This window comes from Lepidochelys olivacea, assembly GCF_965140295.1.
Source record: "Lepidochelys olivacea isolate rLepOli2 genome assembly, chromosome: 6".
NCBI lineage: Eukaryota > Metazoa > Chordata > Testudines > Cheloniidae > Lepidochelys > Lepidochelys olivacea.
In genome coordinates this window covers 35,494,072-35,512,424 of record NC_140416.1, presented here as the reverse complement: position 1 = coordinate 35,512,424, position 18,353 = coordinate 35,494,072, and the positions used below count along the sequence as shown (strand labels likewise).

Here is an 18,353-nt window from a genome sequence, read left to right as displayed (position 1 = left end):
TTTTGTTACACTCCTCATTCCACCATGGTACTTGTGTTCTACCTTTAGGGTGACCAGATAGTTATACCTAAGATAACTTTGCTGCCATCATGGTTCCCTTAGTTATACTACTACTAAGGGTATGTCTACACTATGAAATTAGGTTGATTTTATCAAAGTCGATTTTTAGAAATCGATTTTATACAGTCCATTGTGTATGTCCCCACTAAGCGCATTAAGTTGGCAAAGTGTGTCCTCAATACCGTGGCTAGCATCGACTTACGGAGCAGTGCACTGTGGGTAGCTATCCCACAGTTCCCGCAGTCTCCGCTGCTCATTGGAGTTCTGAGTTAAGTTCCCAATGCCTAATGGGACAAAAACTTTGTCAAGGGTGGTTTTGGGTACATATCGTCAGTCACCCCTCCCCCTTCCCCTCCCTCTGTGAAAGCAATGGGAGACAATTGTTTCATGCCTTTTTTCCCAGGTTACCCATGCAGACGCCATACCATGGCAAGCATGGAGCCTGCTCAGCTCACCGCTGCTGTTGTGAGCATTGTAAAAACGTCACGCATTATCCTAGAGTATGTGCAGAACCGACCTAAGAGACGCCAGCACGAGGCCGATTGTGATGAGGAGATGGATGCAGACATTCCTGAAACACGGGCTCTGGCAATTGGGACATCATGGTGGCAGTGGGGCTGGTTGATACAGTGGAATGCTGATTCTGGGCCCAGCAAACAAGCACAGACTAGTGGGACCGCATAGTGTTGCAGGTATGGGATGATTCACAGTGGCTGCAAAACTTTTGCATGCGTAAGGCCACTTTCTTTGAACTTTGTGTTGCTTTCCCCCACCCTGAAGCGCAGGAATACCAAGATGAGAGCTGCCCTGGCAGTTGAGAAGCGAGTGGCGATAGCCCTGGGGAAGCTTGCAATACCTGACTGTTACCAGTCAGTCGGGAATCAATTTGGAGTGGGCAAGTCTACTGTGGGGACAGCTATGATCCAAGTAGCCAATGCAATCACTGACATTCTGCTATCAAGGGTAGTGACTCTGGGAAATATGCAGGTCATACTGGATGGCTTTGCTGCAATGGGGTTCCCTAACTGTGGTGGGGCTATAGACAGAACACATATCCCTATCTTGGCACCAGACCACCTTGCCAACCAGTACGTAAACTGCAAGGGGTACTTCTCAATGGTGCTGCAAGCACTGGTGGATCACAAGGGACGTTTCACCGACATCAATGTGGGATGGTCGGGAAAGATGCATGACACTCGCATCTTCAGGAACTCCAGGCTGTTCGAGCAGTTGCAAGAAGGGACTTACTTCCCAGACCAGAAAATTACCGTTGGTGATGTTGAAATGCCAAAAGTTATCCTTGGGGACACAGCCTACCCCTTGATCCCATGGCTCATGAAGCTGTACACAGGTAGCCTGGACGGTAGTAAGGAGCAGTTCAAGGAGGAGGCTGAGCAAGTGCAGAATGGTGGTAGAATGTGCCTTTGGATGTTTAAAAGCTCGCTGGCGCTGTTTGCTGACTAGGTTAGACCTCAGCGCAACCAACATTCCCATTGTAATTGCTGCTTGCTGTGTGCTCCATAATATCTGTGAGAGTAAGGGGGAGATGTTTATGGCAGGGTGGGAGGTTGAGGAAAATTGCCTGGCAGCCAATTTTGAGCAGCCAGACACCTGGGCGATTAGAAGAGCACAGCTAGGCGTGCTGCTCATCAGAGAGGCTTTGAACACCAGTTTCATGACTGGCCAGGCGACGGTGTGTCATAAATATAAAGGGAAGGGTAAACCCCTTTAAAATCCCTCCTGGCCAGAGGAAAAATCCTCTCACCTGTAAAAGGTTAAGAAGCTAAAGGTAACCTCGCTGGCACCTGACCAAAATGGCCAATGAGGAGACAAGATACTTTCAAAAGCTGGGAGGAGGGAGAGAAACAAAGGGTCTGTGTCTGTCTGTATGCTGCTTTTGCCAGGGACAGAACAGGAATGGAGTCTTAGAACTTTTAGTAAGTAATCTAGCTAGGTATGTGTTAGATTATGATTTCTTTAAATGGCTGAGAAAAGAACTGTGCTGAATAGAATGGCTATCCCTGTCTGTGTGTCTTTTTTGTAACTTAAGGTTTTACCTAGAGGGATTCTCTATGTTTTGAATCTAATTACCCTGTAAGGTATCTACCATCCTGATTTTACAGGGGTGATTCCTTTACTTCTATCAAAAGTCTTCTTGTAAGAAAACTGAATGCTTTTTCATTGTTCTAAGATCCAAGGGTTTGGGTCTGTGGTCACCTATGCAAATTGGTGAGGATTTTTACCAAGCCTTCCCTAGGAAGTGGGGTGCAAGGGTTGGGAGGATTTTGTGGGGGGGAAAGACGTGTCCAAACTACGTTTCCCAGTAAACCCAGTTAAAGTTTGGTGGTGGCAGTGGAAATTCCAAGGGCAAAGGGTAAAATTAATTTGTACCTTGGGGAAGTTTTAACCTAAGCTGATAAAAGTAAGCTTAGGAGGTTTTGGTGCAGGTCCCCACATCTGTACCCTAGAGTTCAGAGTGGGGGAGGAACCTTGACATGGTGTGACAGCTGTGTGTGTTTCTTCTTGCTGCAAACCCGCCCCTTTGTTGATTTTAATTCCCTGTAAACCAACCACCCTCCCCCCTTCGATCACAGCTGGCAAAGTAAATATAGTTTTGAAACCATGCATTCTTTCTTTATTCATTTAAAAAAAAAGTGAGATCACTGACAAGGTAGCCTGGGTGGGGTGGGGTACGGGAGGAGGGAAGGACAAGGCCACATTGCATATTGTAGCCACACTACAAATCAAAACTGTTTGAATGACAGCCTTCTGTTGCTTGGGCCATCCTCTGGAATGGAGTGGCTGGGTGCCTGGAGCCTCCCCTCGCCCCCCCCCCCCCGCATTCTTTGGCGTCTGGGTGAGGGGAACTTGTGGAGGAGGGCAGGCGGTTATACAGTGGATGCAGTGGGGGTCTGTGCTCTTGTTGGCTTTCCTGCAGCTCCAACAGATGCTTCATCATGTCCATTTGCTCCCCCCATTAGCCTCAGCATCGCCTCTAGCCTCTGCTCTTCGCGCTTACTTAATGCTTTCCTGGCCTCTGCCACTGAATGCCTCCATGCATTCAGCTGTGCCCTATCAGTGCAGGAGGACTGCATGAGCTCAGAAAACATGTCATTGTGAGTGTGGTGTTTTTCGCCTTCTAAGCCACGATAACCTCAGGGACGGAGATGATAGGGGGAGCATAGAAACATTTGCATCTTGGGGGAGATAAAAAGGGAGAATAAAATTTAAGATACATTTCTGAGAACAAAAGGGAGGCTCTTTCACAGTGAATCAAGCAATTCACAGGAGACAGCACATGTGCTTTAGGTACAAGGTCACATTTTGCCTTTTATATTGCGCGCCTGCCAGTATGGTGACACATCACACATGGTTGGGCAACAGAATTTGGTTTCCAGGCAGCCATGGTAAGCCTTTTGGTATGCAGGGTTGGCTTCTTCCGCCTTCATAACCTGTGGGAATGGTTTCAAACTGCAGTGCCCTCCTTTCCCATAGCAAGTAATGCTGGTTGGGTTTCACATTTAAAAGGAGGGGCTGCGGTTTTTGGGTGGACATGCAGCACACACCTCCTTCTGCCCCACCGCATGGCTATTCTCCGGGATGATCCCTTTTAGCCAAGCACAAACAACCCAGCATGAATGGGGTCCTTTTACTGTTCCCTTACAAAAATTCCCCTATCTCAACCAGGTGACCATGAATGATATCACTCTTCTGAGGCTAACACAGAAAGATAAAGACCGTATGTTGCTTGAATGTGACCAAAACCCAGGACCATTCGCTGCCATGCTTTGTGCTGCAATGATTCCAGACTACTTGCTACTGGCTTGGCATGGTAAAGTGTCCTACTGTGGAGGATGAAATAAGGCAGCCCTCCCCGGAAACCTTCTGCAAAGGCTTTCAGAGTACCTCCAGGAGAGCTTCATGGACATGTCCCTGGAGGATTCCTGCTCCATCCCCAGACAAGTTAACAGACTTTTCCAGTAGCTGTACTGGCCGTGAATGCATCCCAATTCTTCAGGGCAAATCAAACATTAAACACTATTGCTTTTAAACCCTGTACTGTAGTTACAAATGTGCACTCACCAGAGGTGCCTTCTCCGGCTTCAGGGTTGGGGATGAAAAGGTCCTGGATGCTGGGGAGAACGGATTCACCGCTTGCCTGCTGCACATTCTCCTCCTCCTCCTCTTCCTCATCCACAAAATGCTCCTCCCTGTTGCGTGAGACTCCCCCTTTGCAGGTGTCCATGGACAGTGGTGTAGTAGTGGTAGGGGTCCCCCCCCCAGAATGCTATGCAACTGATCATAGAAGTGGCATGTATAGGGCTCTGACCCGGAGTGACCGTTTGCCTCCTTTGTCTTTTGGTAGGCTTGCCTGAGCTCCTTAACTTTCACACGGCACTGCTGTGTGTCCCAGTTGTAGCCTCTCTCCACCATGCCCTATGCGATTTTGGCATATATATTAGCATTTCTTCTTTTTGATTGGAGTTCAGCCTGCACAAATTCTTCTCCCCGTACAGCAATCGGATCCAGTGTCTTCCTTTCAGTCCATGTTCTCAAAGATGAAAATTTATTTTGAATTGGAATCTCAATAGCGTTTTACTTTACATTTAGTTTCTTCACCTCAATTTCAAGATACATTTACGTTTTTCTTAACTATAAAGAAAGGTTTTTCCTCACTCCCAGTTCATATTTCTCCATCTTGCCTATAGATGCTATATCCTAGGATTCTGAAATCTAGTTTTTCTATTAAACCTGTTTCTCGTATGCAAATATTATCAGGTTTATTAGCCTTATCGAGGATATTTTTATTTAGTTCCTGTCCATGTGCTATTAGGCTATGTGCATTACAACAATAAATAGTACCATTTTATTTATCTTTTACTATTTCCTTCTCTTAAAAAAGCAAGGAGTCACTCTACTGATAAATTACTAACACATAGGTACTTTTCTGCTGCTTTAACTATAATTTTCATTTTCTCTTTTTCCCTGTCTGTGATGTGCAGTTTATTACCTCAGTCATAAAAGCTATAAACCTCTCTTTGTCTACACATAATATGTCTTCTCCTATTTTCCCCTGTATCACTCATATCCTTTGATTTATTCTATTGTGTTTATCTCTTTCTCCTTACTGAGTTTCCTTTCCTCTTCCCCGTTTGGTCTTAGATGCATCTTATTAGCTTGCACACATGCTATGCTATTTGTAATTTTTGTATCTCTCTTGATTGGTTTGCTGCCATAGAACCACCGTATGCTGCACTATGCTTTCTTGAACCACAGTTGCTTCCTTCCACAAAATTGTCATAGGAGTGCTCCCCTCCAGATTTACTGCATCTAATTTTCCCTTACATATATTTGCCACATGTCCAAACATTTGACATCTGTAGCACCTCACCAAGGCTGGAATATATGGTTTGGTTTAAAAAATGTGGTATCCTATTGTTACCCTATCTGGAAGAATTTCTCTTTCAAATGCAACAAGCACAGCTGTTTGATGGCTTTCTTTCCCCTGCTCTCTCTTGCTAATGAGCGGCTTATCATCCCCTATGCTTTACTTCATCTTCTGTCATTTTGATTGGCACCCCATTTATAAACTCCTCTTGTCTCCATCAGATACTTAAGCAGTTGGCAGCTTACTTTCAGTTTTCCTAGCATTTTAACCTCTAATAGTTTCTCCACTTGATCTTTGTGTTTGCATTCAATTAATAGATCTCCTCATAGCTTTCTACCTCTTTCTATGTCTCCAGAACTTTTTAAAATTTACTCCGCCAATTCAGAGGGTTTATATCCCCTATCTTCACACCCTTGACTAGTGATTTCATTATAATTTCTAGTGTCTTGGAACTCTCTAACCCACTAATCTAGTCCCTTTGCCCCCTCTTTGACTCCCTCAGGGATCTGATGGGCAAGATCCCCTGGGAGAATAACATGAGGGGGAAAGGAGTCCAGGAGAGCTGGCTGTATTTTAAAGAATCCATATTGAGGTTACAGGGACAAACCATTCTGGTGTGTAGAAAGAATAGTAAATATGGCAGGCGACCAGCTTGGCTTAACAGTGAAATCCTTGCTGATCTTAAATACAAAAAAGAAGCTTACAAGAAGTGGAAGATTGGACAAATGACCAGGGATGAGTATAAAAATATTGCTCGGGCATGCAGGAGTGAAATCAGGAAGGCCAAATCTCACCTGGAGTTGCAGCTAGCAAGAGATGTTAAGAGTAACAAGAAGGGTTTCTTCAGGTATGTTAGCAACAAGAAGAAGGTCAAGGAAAGTGTGGGCCCTTACTGAATGAGGGAGGCAACCTAGTGACAGAGGATGTGGAAAAAGCTAATGTACTCAATGCTTTCTTTGCCTCTGTCTTCACGAATAAGGTCAGCTCCCAGACTACTGCACTGGGCAGCACAGCATGGGGAGGAGGTGACCAGCCCTCTGTGGACAAAGAAGTGGTTCGGGACTATTTAGAAAAGCCGGACGTGCACAAGTCCATGGGGCCAGATGCGTTGCATCCGAGAGTGCTAAAGGAGTTGGCAGATGTGATTGCAGAGCCATTGGCCATTATCTTTGAAAACTCATGGCAAGTGGGGGTAGTCCCGGATGACTGGAAAAAGGCTAATGTAGTGCCCATCTTTAAAAAAGAGAAGAAGGAGGATCCTGGGAACTACAGGCCAGTCAGCCTCACCTCAGTCCCTGGAAAAATCATGGAGCAGGTCCTCCAGGAATCAATTCTGAAGCACTTAGAGGAGAGGAAAGTGATCAGGAACAGTCAGCATGGATTCACCAAGGGCAAGTCATCCTTGACTAATCTAATTGCCTTCTATGATGAGATAACTGGCTCTGTGGATGAAGGGAAAGCAGTGGACATGTTGTTCCTTGACTTTAGCAAAGCTTTTGACACAATCTCCCACAGTATTCTTGCCAGCAAGTTAAAGAAGTATGGGCTGGATGAATGGACTATAAGGTGGATAGAAAGCTGGCTAGATTGTCGGGCTCAACGGGCAGTGATCAATGGCTCCATGTCTAGTTGGCAGCTGGTATCAAGTGGAGTGCCCCAAGGGTCGGTCCTGGGGCTGGTTTTGTTCAATATCTTCATTAATGATCTGGAGGATGGTGTGGATTGCACCCTCAGCAAGTTTGCAGATGACACTAAACTGGGAGGAGAGGTAGATACGCTGGAGGGTAGGGATAGGATACAGAGGGACCTAGACAAATTGGAGGATTGGGCCAAAAGAAATCTGATGAGGTTCAACAAGGACAAGTACAGAGTCCTGCACTTAGGACGGAGGAATCCAATGCACCACTACAGACTAGGGACCGAATGGCTCGGCAGCAGTTCCGCAGAAAAGGACCTAGGGGTTACAGTGGACGAGAAGCTGGATATGAGTCAACAGTGTGCCTTTGTTGCCAAGAAAGCCAATGGCATTTTGGGATGTATAAGTAGGGGCATTGCCAGCAGATCGAGGGACGTGATCGTTCCCCTCTATTCGACACTGGTGAGGCCTCATCTGGAGTACTGTGTCCAGTTTTGGGCCCCACACTACAAGAAGGATGTGGAAAAATTGGAAAGAGTCCAGCGGAGGGCAACAAAAATGTTTAGGGGACTGGAACACACGAGTTATGAGGAGAGGCTGAGGGAACTGGGGATGTTTAGTCTGTGGAAGAGAAGAATGAGGGGGGATTTGATAGCTGCTTTTAACTACCTGAAAGGGGGTCCAAAGAGGATGGCTCTAGACTGTTCTCAGTGGTAGCAGATGACAGAATGAGGAGTAATGGTCTCAAGTTGCAGTGGGGGAGATTTAGGTTGTATATTAGGAAAAACTTTTTCACTAGAAGGGTGGTGAAACACTGGAATGCGTTACCTAGGGAGGTGGCAGAATCTCCTTCCTTAGAAGTTTTTAAGGTCAGGCTTGACAAAGCCCTGGCTGGGATGATTTAATTGGGCATTGGTCCTGCTTTGAGCAGGGAGTTGGACTAGATGACCTCCTGAGATCCCTTCCAACCCTGATATTCTATGATTCTATGATTCTTCACTATCATTTTTGTCCCATGTCTTACATTTTCCCTCTTTCTCCCCTCATAAAGATAAAAAATTGGGACAGAACCCCTGAAATCACCTTGTCCTTCACTCCTGACTCTAGAGGACTTCCATGATCCTCTAGAGCTATAAGAAATTAAAACAAACAAGCTGGATAAATACAGGTGCATTTACATTTGCTTCTTTGCCCCATTCTTATGGCTCTGTAAACATAGAGAACCCTTTGATGAAACTGGTTTGAAACACTGGTTCGATCTGAACAATGCAAATGTGCAGAAGCACAGAGAGAACAAGTGTGAGAGTGCCATAAAAGTGCTCCTCTTGATCATGATTTCACATGAAAAAATTTGCAGCCCGCTTATAAGATGACCCTAGTGATCAGAAGTAAATGCTTCCAAGTTGTTATCTAGTGTAATTACTTCCTATGAAACATTCAAAGGACACTTCCTTTTTCTCTCTGCTTCCCTCAACTGGATATCTTTAACAAGATATTCTTCTTTAGCTTCAGTTTTCAGAGGCAAATTCTATTATCTATTTACCCTACACTTGAGTGTCTAACTCCCACTTTAATTTTGCCATTCTCATATATATTTATCCACATTTTCACTGTGATTTCAGAAGAAACGTGACCAGGAGTCTACAGTTGGAGGGTGCAGTCTCTAGATTTAATTGTATTATATTTGTATCTTTCTGTAACAAAGTGGCTTGCCCTGAGGCTGGAGAACCTGGGACTCAGCCAACCCTGATTATAGAATGAGCCCCACCTGAGGAGAATCAGGCAATTCCCTAAAAAGAACAGATGGTGGCTGCAACAAATGGAGGAGGTGTAGGGAGTTGTAGTAAATGGGAGAGGGAGATATTGTAGGAACAAAAGAAAAATAAAAAAAGCCCTTGCAGGACTATGGCACTGGGAAGCTTGGAGGGTAAAGCCCAGTGAGCTCTGTGAAGAGGAAACCCTGACTGTGTTTTGGGTTGGATGTGTGTCCCTAATAAGTGATAGAAGAAGAGCTTTGGAGGTGAGAGAAAATGTCAGAGGTAAGTATGGACTTTCTCTTTGTGTTGTTGTTTAATGGATTTTAGTTTGGGACTCTAGGCTGTAGTAAACCAGCTTTGGTATTAAACTAGCCCTAGGCAGGGATACTGTTAACCAGAGAAAGGGCCTGAAGAGAGGGGAAAATAGGTGGGGAGCCAGCAGAGGTACCACTTCACCAGGGGGCTCAGTAAGCAGCAGTCTTGTTATACACATAGATGCTTCATAACCATATGAGTGTGTTTATGTATGCAGACAGTGCACATGCAAGTGTAACCCACATACCTCCTGGGTGTGATGTTATGTTCCATCTCGTGGCACCAAAACCACTAGGCTTTTAGCCCACCAGTAGGCTTTTAGCTCATGCAGTAGAGCAGGGGTGGACAAACTTTTTGGCCTGAAGGACACATCAGGGTTGCAAAATGATATGGAGGGCCATGTAGGGAAGGCTGTGCCTCCCCAAACAGCCTGGCCCCTGCCCCCATCCGCCCCCTCCCATTTCCTGCCCCCTGACTGCCCCCCTCAGAACCCTCACCCCATCCAACCCCCACCCTGTCCCCTGACCGCCCCCTCCTGGGACCCCACTCCCTATCCAACCCCCTCCTCCCCCGTCTCCTGATTGCCTGCTAGAACCTCTGCCCCAACGAACCATCCCCTGCTGAGAAAGGCAAGTTATTTTCTGTAGGAAGACTTCAGAGGTGGTTTGAGGAAGAAATAACAGATTTTGTGCCTGGGCAGGATGGATGACATTGTATATCTGGGGGAACTGGGGTTCCTTAAGCAGTTTTCACATGAGAGATCAAAATAGGGGCTGTGCAAGTAGCAATAATCAAATGAAACATACACAAGAATCTACCCTTATTAAGCAACCTCCTATCATAAAGCACTAACCCAAATGCAAATCTGATCTATCTTTACTAGAAAACCATCTCTGTTAAGAAAACAATTCTTGTCTTAAGTGACTACACGAAGGATTTAACAAGAGTTCTCCATGGATCATTCTAATAAATACTTACATGAAAGTTCCAAAGTTAAAATTAAGAGGGAGCTTAAGCTCTGTCACAAGATGACTGGCCCTTTAAGGGGCAAGAGGTCAAGCTCCACCTGTGATTCATTTGGCCTTCCTACACAGGTGGGGAAAATGAATTGTAGCCATAGGAGGCCTGGAGATAAGAGAAGCTTCCTGAGAGGCAAAGGGGAAGAGGGCTGATACTGTTAGCCTGCTTGCTAGTCACTTTCAGCCCTGGTGGAGGGGGAGCAGGGTTGAAAGCTGAGTGAGTGCTGCAGCTGGCCTTAATTAGTAGTGTAGACCCCAGAATGATGCATGTGGGACTCCTGACTCAAGCAGAGAGAGCCTATATGAGTTAGACGTAAGGCCATGGAGCTCCTGACCCAAGGAGAGGAAATCTGTTCAAAGTATCGCATGGTCCCAGAACGAGGGCTGGGGGACCTCCGAGTCAAGGGGAACAAGCACAGGAGTTGAGGAGTGAAGGGAAAGTTTCTTTTCTCATAAGAGACTTAATAAACATAACCCCACAAAGTGGGGAATCTTAAAGTATTCTGGCTTGGGAGAGAGTTCTTACAAGAGCCAGGAGGGGGAGTGGAGGGCAGCACACCTCAGGACCGTGTTGGGCCACAAGAGGGCTGCTTGAGATGGCTCCTGTTATGCTACATAAAGAAGCTCAAGTCAAGGATAATATATTTTGAATAAATTTGTTTTTGTTTTACTTTCTTTAACATTTTCACTTGTTAAATATAGATGCACCTGTAAGCAATTTTGTAAGTAAAGCCTTGTACCAATTGGCCAGCATGGGGATGTGTGCCTATCCAGCTGGAACACTGACTGCTTCTCCACTTCTATATTTTATTGTTAAATAAATTAAATATTTGGGAGTTTTCAAGTATCCTGTTATAGTGAAATAGTTTTTTTTCCCCTCATTAAGGAGACCTGGACTGTGGGTTTCATGGGGATTGAAAACATTCAGTTAGCCTCATGAGAGATGCTCAGCACTTGGCAGGATTGGATGCTTTAAGCAGAATTTCACTATAATAGGAGAGGGCATAATATGCTCCGGCCCAGGGAGTGGTAGCAGGGCCTGTCTTCTGCAATATTGTGGCTGTTGGCAGTCTGAAAGCCAGTGTGCCTATTCCCTTTTAACCAATTTTCTTTTTATTATTTAAAGGACGAGCTAATCATTGGTCGGCAATCATTGGTGGTTCTCACTCCAAGAACTATGTTCTTTGGGAATATGGAGGATATGCCAGTGAAGGTGTTAAACAAGTTGCCGAGTTGGGTTCCCCAGTAAAAATGGAAGAAGAAATTCGACAACAGGTGAGTGTAATAAAAATAATTATGAATATCTTTAAAAGTAGCTTAGCTTTCACTTGGCATTTGACGTGTACAGCAATGTCATTGCACTGAGTAGTTTTGAAGAGGACAAACTAGAAAGGCCTTCTACTGGTACTTTAAAAAAAAAAAACCAACAATCCTCAGTTCTTACTCAGGCAAATATTAATGAAGCTAATCAGAAGGCCTGTATGAGTAAGAACAAGTTATTGACATAGGCAAGGCTCCTATAAAGTGGAAATGTGATGTAAAATGAATCTTCACTGGGTTAGTCAAGGCACTTTTAAAATCTGTTAAAAGGAACATGTTGAAGACTGTCTAACTAGAAAAGCTATCAGTATGCCATTTGCCTGTTTTACCTTCTGATTTTCACTTTTGTATTTGTAACTTATTCTGGTGGGCAAAGCATATGCAGTATTTGTACCTTTTCAAAGGTGTTCACGTTAAAAATGCTGTTTCAGCAAATCAGAAGAGAACTTGTAAATAGTAGCATTTTTGCAAGTTTGCATTAGTAAAACTTGATCACGCAGTCCATTAGCATCATTAAAAGTAAAAGAGCTTTAACTGTGTATCAATATTTTTCTTCATCAGTAATGGAGTCTACTTTTTGAAATGGCTTTTAAACAATTTATATTTTATTACATGGGATAGAATAAGCATCCAAGTAAAACATTCCCTTGGATTATTAATTCTGTTTGTTATGGAATTGCCTAAGGACAAACCTAGATCAGGGCCCCGCTGTGCTAGAAACTGTCCAAACACAGAGTAGCAGACGGTCCCTGCCTTGATGAGTTTACAGTCTGTCTAGGCAAGACCAATATAGTGTGGCGGAAGGGATAGAACACACAATCAGAGAGAATATGATGACAGCAAGTGTTATGATTTTTTGGGAGTGGGCATAGTTATGAGAGCATCCGCTAAACAGAAAGCAAAAACTCGGAGTGAGGAGGACAGGGCAGTGTGAAGCTGAGGTGAAGACAGAGAGACGGGAGAGTGTTGGAGCAATCAGCACATGGAAGGGAAAGTCCTGTCAAAACTGTAGAAAGTCCTCAGTGTCTGAAGTACCTGCTTTGGCAGCCGCTCCTACTGGCTGTAGTTTCTAGCTGGTTCCTCTTAGCCTTGGGGAAAGGCTGCTATGTGGCAGGGAGAGAGAAACAAGGCTTCTACACATGGACTGGTGGTTTATCTAGGACAGTGAGATGTGTGGAGACTGAGGGCAATATCTGACCCTAAGGACTGAATTCGATCATTTTGATATAGACATAGGGTTGTCATTATCTTCACTGAAAGATTTATGATTTCAGCAGCAGAATTTTGTCCCCAAGAGTAACTCCTATGGTTGGATTTATATTTTGTATAAAATGTGTCCTGAGTGAATCCCTTCTGCTAGGTATTTAAATGCGGGTACATCTTCTGGTATCAAATGGGTGACTAGTGAGTAACTGAACCCCTTGGTCTCATGCAGCACTTTACTTAACCTAGAAATAATTATGTACACAGGCACAATTTCACCTTTAGGATGAGATACAATATTTCTAATGCGTTTCCTGAAAACTCAGATGCCTTATCAATGAGATTTAAATGCCAAGTAAGTAAGGCCTCACTATTACTATTTTATTTGAATTGTAGTAGTGACTAGAGGCCCCAGCTTCCCTGCGCAAGGCACTATCCAAATATATAGTGCAGAGATGGTCCCTGCCCTGAAAAGTTTACAATCTAAGGTATTTTACAAACCTGTATCTTCAGCAGAAGCTGATTGGTACAGTACAGTCAGCTAGTCTAATCTGTACAGATGAAAACTGCGGTGGGAAACTATTGGTCTGAATTTTTTTAGAAACGGCAGCTTTCAGAGTGCAAACAAAATAGACTTTCTCTCATGCTGATTAGCTCAGAACTAGTGTGAGAATAGTGCCACTTACAACCACAGGGCAAGATTCACCCCAGCTAGTCTAGGGCGATATAAAATCCATACAGGTTACACTCTGGCCACAAACTCTCTCTCGACAGCGCTAAACACTTTTTAGTGTGCATTGGCCCTCTGTGATTATGTTGGTGTGGAGAGAGCTGCAGCCATCCAGTACCATCTGAAAGTGACAGGTTTGTGGGAATAGACATTTAACAAAACTGGATTTGAGTTTGAGAGTCCACTATATACTGTGTGTGTGTGAGTGACATGAATGCTTAAATATGTGGCTGTATTTTAAAGAAGGGTAATGACAATACATAGTGACTTTTTTAATATCGGGTTGAAATATGAGTAGGATGAGCAGTTAAAGGCCATTATGGGGGAAGTTTTCAAGGGTCAAGAAAGGAGAGTAGATGGGATTTACTTAGAGTTGGTAACCACTCTAAACTCCAAAATATAGTACATAAAGAGATTAGGGATAAGGCAGGCTAAAAAATTCTCCAATGAAACTGGTTGTGTGTTTTTGTTTTGGGTTTTTTTTTTCTCGATAGAAAACATAAGATTTCAACTAAAGAAAATCTTCTGAGAAGTGCCTGCTTTTTGGCAAAAAATTTCAACTTACTGATAAAACAAACTCCCGTAAACCAAAAAACTTTGGGCTGAAAACCAAAGGTTTGGAAATGCCACTGCTGTGCTTTATAGGAGTCTTAGCCCTGGTCTACACTGGGCGGGGGTAGATCTAAGTTAAGCAACTTCAGCTACATGAATAACATAGCTGAAGTCAACGTACTTAGATTGACTTACTGTGGTGTCTTCACCACAGTAAGTCGACTGCTGCCACTCCCCTGTTGACTCTGCCTGCACCTCTCACAGCGCTGGAATACAGGAGTCGATGGGAGCGCTCGGGAGTTGATTTATTGTGTCTAGACTAGACGCGATAAATTGATCCCTGGTGGATCAATCGCTGCCTGCCAAAATCTGGCGGGTAGTGTAGACAAGCCCTAGGTCTCTCATGATGTATCATGGCAGTTCAGCAGGAGTGGAGACAATGGTGCTTTTTCTGTGTGTGGGTAGATGGCACAGAGAAATGATGGACATTTTCGGACAAGCTCTAATTAGGCTTTTTTTATACTTATCTGAATGTATTGTTAGAGTGGGGAAATAGCATGAAAATAGGTTGTTAGGCTTGAAAAATATTAAGTATGCACAGATCTGATGCATAGTGTACTTGCATGAGACCTTTAAAATTTATAGCAGTGTTTTCAGTACTTGAAAACAACAAATTGCCATTATGGTTTACGGTGCCAAGGCCATGTGCAGTGCACATGTCAAATACAGTAATTAGAAAATGCTCTACTGCTATATCCAGGTATCTACCTTCTGTAGAACTGCACTGAAAAGTCATTTTTGGGTACTCGGAATTATAACTATGAATATAGTTACCTCATTGTCTGTAAATGAGAAGTTGTATTTGCTAAACTTTACCTTTCTGGGATGATTAAAATCTCATGCTGTTACAAGTTAATGCCCTTTTAAAATTAAGTTACTCTTGACTACTTTATATGCAACCTTTGATTACAATGGCTTTTTGCAAGGGACTGCTAGCTTTGCTCCCTCTTATTCAAATGAATACAATGATTTAGATTACTGCTATGGATCAGTTCATATTTTCTGCTGGTTAATTACTGTGACTAAATTGTTTGGTGTATCCAAAACCTTGTTAAACAACAATGAAGTAACGAATGCAGTATAATTTTTGCCTTAAACCTAGAATGACAAATAATGGTGTAATTATGTTTAATAAATCTTACCTTTATTTCTAAAAGTTGATTGATCTAATGATGAAAACATAGGGCGAATCCAGCTTCAGATGAAATCCAGTGGCTATCATTCCATTGATTACAATGAGTTGGATCACATAGTTGTTCTGTGTCAAGCTCCTAATAGAGTCCAGTTGCCCAAGGAAGCAGGACTGGCTCCAGGCACCAGTGGGCGGCAGTTAGAAAGGGGCGGCAGTGTTTTGGCGGCAGCTTCTCTGTCCTGGTGGTGGCAGCAATTTGGCCGCAGTGGCAAATCGGCCGTGGCTTCTCCCTTTTGCCATCCGCAGTGGCAGTGGGTTTTTTTTTTTTTTCACTGCTTGGGGCAGCAAAAACTGTAGAGTTGGCCCTGCAAGGAAGGATGGCAGAATTCGACCTTATTAGTCATCTGGCACTAAACCCTAAATGTTGCACTATTCACAAGCATCACTAGAATGTCTACTTCTCATTATAGTTCAGTGATATTTAGAAATGGCAGCCTTTTCTGAATATCATCCCTTGCAGAGCAGAAGGAACTCTTTAGGTGTCCAAATGGATCCAGCTGTCTAGATGTGCCAAAACTCTTCATTTAGTACTTCATACAAACAAGAACAGAGGATTGAAATAGAAACAAAGAGCTTGCTTAAGAGTTTTGTTTATTATGAACATAAGGTAGTACATCAAGCAAAAAAACTACACCTGTGATATGTCAAACGATATTCTGTATCAAGGTCTCTCCTGTACGCTTTGCTAAAAAGTTGGGGGTGGAGGGAACCAAATCCTAGGTTCACTTGCTCAGTACTAAAAGTGAGAGACTTTTTTTTAAGTGGCTTAAACCATATGTTCCATCAGTTCAAACAGTTTCACGTTTCATCAGTTGCTGTTGTATTTGTTTGATTTGAAAAAACAGCATGATTTTAATAGGAAACTTGAACGACTTGCAAAATTTGTTTTTAACAAGGGAACAATCCCCAGCATCTCCTATCAGTCTAGATTATCTAGACTAGTCTAAATTATAAATTTGTGTTTTAACTATGATGTACATTGCAAGCGTTCTTTAATTGGCTGAGCCTATTAGGAATCAGACCTTTAAAACAGCAAGAGGCTTGTAGCATGTTACTTTTTCAGTTAAAGTCCACACTTTATCAAAATCTGAAGATGTGAATATTTTGTGAATGGAAAGCAAGTACTAAACAAAAGGAATTTATACTTGGTTCAGTGGATGAATCATACTTTTATGGCTTGACATGATGCTGAGAGTAATTTTGTAAAAATGGTGCAGTCAGTAACGACAAGGATAACTTATGAAAGTTCTAAGTTCCCTGTGGCTGCTGCTTCTGTTCCCTTAGAAATGTGTGTCACAAGAGTAAGTGCTTTAAAATAATACTAATTATCATGGTGCCTGGGTAGTCTGAGTTGCTGCAGTGTGCATTACCTTGCACTGTGTTGACAATTTGGGCTATTTAGTCCAAAGAATTTGACACTGGTCTCCTACAAAGCTACAAGAATAAGGCACTAAGTGAAATGCCCAGGAATTGGAGAAGTTAAGTCTACTTGGTTTTTAAAGCATATTGCACTTCTGCCATATTTTATGAGTGGCAAATGTAGGCAGTACAAGCCCTGCCTATAGCAGGTGTGTACAAGCATGCACAACGTTTGTGTGTGGTTCCCAATCATCATCACTAAACTTCTTCTTCCAATATGCTCCCCCACTGCCATCCCATTTTCTGACCCCCCCCCCCCCCCACACACACAACCTCACCCCACATACACTGTGGCACTTGTCCCCCTTTGCATTTGAATCAGGCAGTTTCCTGCTCCAGGCGGTATTAAGAGCGCAGGAGAGACTGTCTCCCTGTTGTTAATTCAGGTGCCTGGATCCTAACCTAGATTGTCCATGGTACCAGAGAGCTATACCTGCAGGGAAAATCCTGTTCAGGCCTAGTCTGGAGCATGTTCAGGGCAGACAGTCTTTGGAGAACTTAGCTGGTAAAATCTATTGGGCAGAACTGAGCATATAAACAGCAATTTTCAAAGGCCTATAACTTGGCCAAATTTGGGCAGATTTTCAATATGCATCCCTGATAGAGGCCACCCTTTGCCAAATTTCAAATCCCTGCTTCAAAGCATGGCAGCTCTAAAGAGGCTCAGTGAAAAGGTCTCAAGAATATCTTTACGTGGGATAAACCGTGTATCTTTCCCTAGTTGTTATCTCAGAAATAGTTGAATGGTTTGGGCTGAAAATTCCAACCCCTTCCCACTGTCTGCTCATCCCTCCCACCCTGCCCCGGAAGTGTCAGGCAGCCTATAATTAATATATATGGCTAGTCTAAAATTTAATAACTTTCTAAAATTTTTATAACGTCTTTTTTCATATTTACAGTAGACATTTAAAAATAAATGCTATAAAACATCCAAGGGGGCATGGTTACTTCTGAGTATTTGGACACAGTCCTTGAATCTGTCCATCAATTTATAAATCAGATCATCACTGTCTAAAATCTGAATGTTTCTTGAAGGATGAAAGGGGATCTTATCCTCTTTTCCCCTCTGTACCTTGTGGTTTAAGGCATAGGATTGAATGTAGGTGTACTAGTATCTAGGATCAACAGCAGATTATTATTTCTTACACACACAGGTATATATTTCTCATATAAATGGGAAGTTTGTGAGTGTAGCTCTTATGCAGACATCAAGACAGTCAACTTAATTTCTTTTTTTATTGAAAGATTTTAAAACTTTATAAAAGTGCCAGAGCTCTGGTTTGCTCTATAAGTGCAAAAGTGCTATAATAGATCTACAATATTAGCTGGATGCTTGTGAACCATACACTTTTATTTGTTCAGCATTTGAAAAGCCAGAGGGCAAAACGCTGAATTGTCAACTTTTCTTATTGACTGATCATGCCTTACACTTTGTGTTTTTATTGTGAAAACTGTATGTTTTTGCACAGATGGCCCTGTGTAAAATAAACTTGCTTTGTACTGTAATCTGGGAGAGCTGTGGGGAACTGATCCACTCTTTTTATTAAACTTTTTTCTGGCAGTCTGGAAGGGATGCCACAGTACATACAAGTTTCATGTGTACAGTATGATGATTCATGTGTTAAATCTCTGGGGTTATAAATGAACAAAGAAGGACTGGAAAAAGAATTCTATGAGTGAAAACATTTTGCTGACATCTCA

At 43.1% G+C, this 18,353-nt stretch overlaps 1 protein-coding gene across 1 annotated transcript in view; it reads left to right on the top strand.

Annotated features, from left to right (window-relative positions):
* Positions 1 to 18,353, top strand: part of SPON1 (spondin 1) — a 314,216-nt gene that overhangs the window by 107,246 nt on the left and 188,617 nt on the right. The window contains exon 6 of the mRNA XM_084631647.1: positions 11,303 to 11,451. Within this exon, the coding sequence (XP_084487773.1) occupies positions 11,303 to 11,451 (149 nt within the window). The remainder of the gene's footprint in view (positions 1 to 11,302; positions 11,452 to 18,353) is intronic.